The sequence below is a fragment of the Triturus cristatus genome, chromosome 1_1 (genome assembly GCF_964204655.1).
Source record: "Triturus cristatus chromosome 1_1, aTriCri1.1, whole genome shotgun sequence".
Lineage (NCBI taxonomy): Eukaryota > Metazoa > Chordata > Amphibia > Caudata > Salamandridae > Triturus > Triturus cristatus.
Window position 1 is genome coordinate 648,986,772 of NC_140579.1, and position 5,458 is coordinate 648,992,229.

General features: G+C 53.1%; 1 protein-coding gene across 1 annotated transcript; it reads left to right on the forward strand.

Annotated features, from left to right (window-relative positions):
* Positions 1 to 4,330: 4,330 nt before the first annotated feature.
* Positions 4,331 to 4,705, forward strand: LOC146870775 (protein phosphatase 1 regulatory subunit 3D-like). The gene has a single exon (XM_085644210.1). The coding sequence runs from the start codon at positions 4,331 to 4,333 to the stop codon at positions 4,703 to 4,705; it is 375 nt and encodes a 124-aa protein (XP_085500336.1).
* The last annotated feature ends 753 nt before the right edge of the window (positions 4,706 to 5,458 follow it).

Consider the following 5,458-nt stretch of genomic DNA (forward strand, 5'->3'; position numbering starts at 1 on the left):
AAAGAGAGCCAGAGGATTGCTGCCCACTGGTCTTCAGGAACCTGCTGTACTTTGCAGGCTCTCTCAAGAGCAGTCATCCATTTGTGGATGTCATCCCCACTTTTGTAGGGGGGCACAACCTTAGACAGGTTCCTATTATCAAAGACCCTATCTTTGTCCTTAGGGACAATGCTGCCACCAGTGGGTATAGACCCACTCTCTTTATGCTGCCTAGCCTTGCTCAGTTTCTCTTCCATCAGAGCTACTTCTAGCTCCTGCTTCCTGATCCTCAGCTGGGCTTCTTGCATTCTGGCCTCATGCTCCCTCCTCTGAGGGGTGGTCATCCTTCTCCTGGAGTGACCTTGAGAGCCTCTAGAGGTATGAGAAGCATTGGATTCACCTGAGTGATTCCTTTGCCTCCCAAGCCCCTGGTTAAGTCCACTGGGGAGATCCAATGGGGTGATCCCATTGTCAGTCCCCAATAGCCTTAAGTTAGCTGGGCCACGTATAACACTTGGCACTGGGCTAATTCTCCTTTCATCCTCACTACCTTCTGTATCCCCACCACTTTCCTCCTCTGTAGTATGATTCTCATCTAAGGGATGGCTATTGGAAAGGGGTACTTCAGTAGCATCTTCAGAAGGGGGTCTCCTGTTCCTGTCCCTAAGGGGCCTGACTGGGAGGCTTTCCTGAGAGCTTTCTGATCTTCATCAGCCTGTAAGAGCTCCCTGAGTTCAGCAGAAGTAGGACTCTTGGGCTGTTTAAGGCCCCTGATATTTGCCAACTGCCTGAGCTCATTTTGATTAAGGGTAGCAAAGATGGATGGTGCCCTCTGGGGGTCACTCTCAACAGAGATGGGTACAGTGGACCCCTCTGCCCCAGCCATTGCTCTTAAGTGTGGGTGGATGTGTTGCAATCTACCTACACTTGGGTTTACCTACTAAACCTATCTAGTAGTTGTAGTCAGGGTGTGCTACTCCCTTTGCTTTACAACAACTAAGTTCAGTAGAACTTAAGTATATCTAATCTTGTTTTATATGTACCTACAGGTACCTATGTGATCTTTCAATTGGTAACCAAGAGATTACAATGGTAAAACACAGCAAGCTCAAATCCAACCGCTGCTCACCAATGTGAGAAGTTGGCCTGGTATATGATGTTCACTAGTTAAAGTGACCACCTTGTACCATGCCAAGCAACCCTTATGGTGTGGTTGTAAGTCAACCTTTTCGGACTAGCTGCCCTAGTGGTAGCGTAGGCTAAGCAGTCTTTGAGGCTAAACTCGTGAAACGTGTTAAGCAGGCTGTTTTACCAAATGTAACCCCCCTTTATACCAATGAAAGGACACCACACAGATATATATTGAAAATATATATGTATTTATTTCTCAAAGTATCCCCTAGACTCTTTATGAGCACAGGAGCACAAATCGTTAAACAAGAATACGTTAGAATACACAGTAGTTGCACTTTATATGGATAGGCCCTGGTGGCCGCTCGAACCATATACTAAAATAGTGGTATAAGTACCACGACCAGAAAAGGGAAAAGGCCTAGGGCCTCTAGAATCGCTGGGCCTACAAGGAGCTAACTTTAGTTAGTGACCAGGAGGTCCACGGGTTGCGTGTGCAGAGCAAATAGTCACACGCGTGCTCCCATAGGTTTTCAATGGGTGCGTAAAAGTTACAACGTTACTGCAAAAAGGATCTTCCGGATGGACTATGAACTCAAGATTGGAAACACAGACACTAGAGATGATTCTCTACACTTGGGCACCGGAGTGCCAGCTTTACCTCACCCACAGGAAGCGGGTGCATAGGCCTCGAAGTGCGTCGGGTTTCTTCTATCTATTCAATGGAGCCTGTGGACAAAGATGCTGCAGGCGGTCGGTCCGGAAGGGATGCGGTGGATCCAAGAGTGGATCGGAGTTGTAGAAGACCTGTAAGCAGAGGGGACAGTGTTCACAGTCACTAGCCAGTGACCAGCGTGGCACCAGGTGGGTACCAGGCGATGTCGGGTGCAAACAGGAAGAAAGGTGTAGCTTGTCTCTGCAGCCACGTGGTCCCTGAAGGTTGACGACGTCCAGGAGTCGGTTCACGAGCTGTCCCGCGCAGGCTCTCACTGTCGGCGGTGCCGGCGACTTGGTTGAAGCAAACAAGCCTTGGCAAAAGCAATTGTTGTGGAAAACGAAATAAGCTGATGGTTCTGACCAGCAAGGTCAGAGGGACTGCTCCTTTGGAGGGGAGCAAGGGCCAGTCTGAAGCAACCAGACCAGTGGTGTATTTCTTGAAGTTCGTCGCCAAGATGGCCACTAGCCAGCAGGCCAGCAACCGGTTAGGCGCGTCGAGTGGCAAAATGCAGAAGGGCCCCACGCAGATCGTGGAGATGCTGGAGGGCTCACCTTTGGTGCAGATGCTGCTCGGGTGTTGGGCTTCTCCGATCCCAAAGCACAACTTGGAGGGAGCCTCGGTTGTTGCGCTTGCAGCTTGTCGTGGTCTTTTCAAGATGGCTGGCTCCACGTGTCTCGGTGCCTCCACGGGTCTCCTCTTTTCAGGGACTGTGGATCGGGCGGTGAGAGGTCTGGAGGTCCAGGTCTTGTCAGTCTCTGGGCTCGGGCTCCGGCGGGAGGCGGCGGCAAAGCAGACGTTGATTTGCTGGATGGTGCTTGCGTTAGCAAGGTGGTCACTCCCTGACCACAGGGGAGATTGGCTTCAGTCCTCTGTGCGGCAGAGCGTCGAAGTTCCCGTCTTCTTCTTAGTTTCAAGTCGATTCCAGGATGTCTGAAGTCTTAGGACACAGCTCCTACCTTTAAGCGGATTCTAGGGGCCGGACTACCTGCTAGGTCCCTCCCTAAGGGTGGGACCAGGAAGGGGGGTGGTTACACCCCCAATCCTTTGTCCAGCTCGCCCCAGGCCCGGGACTGGTGTGCCCCAGGACTGGATTGAACTGGCATATGCACCGAGGCTCCTTGTGAGCCTCAGGCATGTCTGGTTTCTTTCAAGCCCTACCTGACCAATACACAAAATCCTGTCTGGGGTGGTGCACGCACCTCCCCTGGCAGGAAACACTTTGTCCACACCTCCCAAGCTGGAAGGACTCCCAGCAGCAGGAGGGCAGACTTGTGTCTGTGGTGGCAGCATCCATTTTGTGGAGCTGAGGCTATGTCTGATTTTACCCGGGTTTTAGGTACTGTACATGTCGTGTCCCTCTAGAAGGGTGGAATGCTAACCCCGTCGCCAGAATTGGCGAGGGGTTAGTATTCCAATTCGTATGACACCTTACTCGACATGTTTTGATAAAGCCAAACCAAAGATAGCATTTAACCGCGAGGTTCATAATGCACTTAAGAGTATATGGTATGACGATATCTGGAAACAGTAGAAGGAAGTGGTTCCGACCACTGCAGACAGGCTCAGCTCATGCCAGAGCACCATCTCACATGGAACCAAGCACTCTGCCTTCAGGATTGTTAAGGCCTGCCATAGGAGTGACTTATAGGTTACCAGGTGTCCCATTTAAGGTTAGGTATAGGTATACTACACCTAAGTAAGAGGTGGTTACACCAACTTACCCCAGCTGAGTGATCAGCCAGTTGTGTCAAATTTGTTAGGCCAGGCCAGGGGTGGCACAATACATGCTTCAGCCCCTGGTAGGCCTTAGATACACCAATGCCCTGGGTACCTAGTGTACACTGGTACAGGGGCTCACAGGGTGATCCACTTCCAATTGGTTATGCACCTAGGGTGCATAGTGTGAATTTAGTAGAGAGAACAGCAGGCTGGGGGTCTGATTGGCAGGCCCACAGCCTCAATATGTCAAAAACCAGTGAAGCAAAAAGCAAAAATTTGGGGTGACCATAGGATAGCAGACCCTACTCTCCTACACACATCCACCGCCGGATGTGTAATACTTTTTATTTTACTGTTTGATACTTACTGAGGAATAATCTTGTAAGGGACAGAGAGGACGGACTCCTATGAGAGCCAGAGAGGTCGGACACGGACACGGACGCCGGAGGTACTGCTGCAGTTAGAGTGGAACATAGCGAGAGCGAAAAACGGGGAGGGGAGCTTGCACTACCAAGGCACCCGAGCAGCCCTTTGTACCCCCCGCGGAATCACGCTCTTCACCGAGGTTGTGTCAGACCGTGTCAGCACCACCCGCACTACAGCGGTTCCGGCGTTGTGCTATGTCTGATCGATAATCCCAAGTGAACGAGATAAACATTCAGGAGGCAGCATACATTCCTAGTCGGAGAATCGCACTCATTGAGCTTGTAAAGAACTTTGACTGTGGGACTAGCGGAATGCCTGCCTACCTGATTTTCAGCCGACCCCAGCTTCCTGGAGCGCATGAGGAAGCAGCACCTGTGCCTGGAGAGCCTGCGCACCGACCAGTTCAGCCTCAGCGGTCTGGTGCGGGTCATCAACGAGTCCTTCGAGAAGACGGTGACCGTGCGCTACAGTCTGGACCGCTGGGCCGCTTCGGCCGACTGCGCCGCCTCCTACCTTCCCGGCTCCAGCGACCGCCACACCGACCGCTTCAGCTTCAAGCTGGTGATGCCCTCGCTGCTCGAGAAGGGCGGTCTGCTCGAGTTCGCCATCCGCTACTGCGTGTGCGGGGCCGAGTACTGGGACAACGAGGGTCACGACTACAAAGTGCGCAGACACCGCCTGCGGGTGTCCCCGCCCCGGGACTGCGACAGCGCCTGGATACACTTCATATAGCACCACCGAGACCCATGAGGAGAGCGCCTGGAAACACTCCACGTGGCCTCTAGACCATCCTGAGGACACTTGAAGCCCTCCAAGAAGAGCACAGGAATACTCTAAGGAGCGCCCCGAGGTCCGCAGTGAAAGGCGTCTGGATACAGTTCATATTCTGTTGGACCTCACTTCATGTTGGCCAGGATTGACTCCGCCGAGCCTCGCCGCAAACGCCATCCGTAAGCGCCAGGAGGCGCATAGGAGGACTGTTTGGGGCCGAGTTCCTTGTGATCATTCTATCTTGCTGGGGGTTGAACCGCTGGCCGGGCTCTGCTCCGCCGCTCTGCTTGGGCGGGTTTGACTCCGCCGAGCCTCCACCTGTGATCCCTGGCTCACTTGCAGCTGATTCCTGCTTGGGGCTGAACTCCGGGCCGGGCTTTGCTCTGCCGCTTTCCTTGGCCGGGTTTGGCTCCGCTACACTGGGACTACATCTTCCATCAACCCGGACTGCGGCGAGGTCGCTGCAAACGCCATCCGTAAGCACCAGGAGGCGCATAAAGGACTGTTTGGATCCTCGTCCCGCGGGACGCGTGCGGGAGAAGCCGGGACAAGGGCGGGTCCGTCTGTGGCCGTCAGGGGCTGCAGGAGGCTGGGCTGGGCCACCCCTCTTGGTCCTGATGGTAGAGACTATACGAGCTACGGACCCCCGACATTCGTGGTAATTTTAATAATATTTTGTAACCAGTGAATTTGTGCCCTGATACTTGTTTATTA

Excerpts from the sequence above, each read along its gene's own strand:
- LOC146870775 (XM_085644210.1), top strand. The coding sequence starts at position 4,331 with ATGAGGAAGCAGCACCTGTGCCTGGAGAGCCTGCGCACCGACCAGTTC.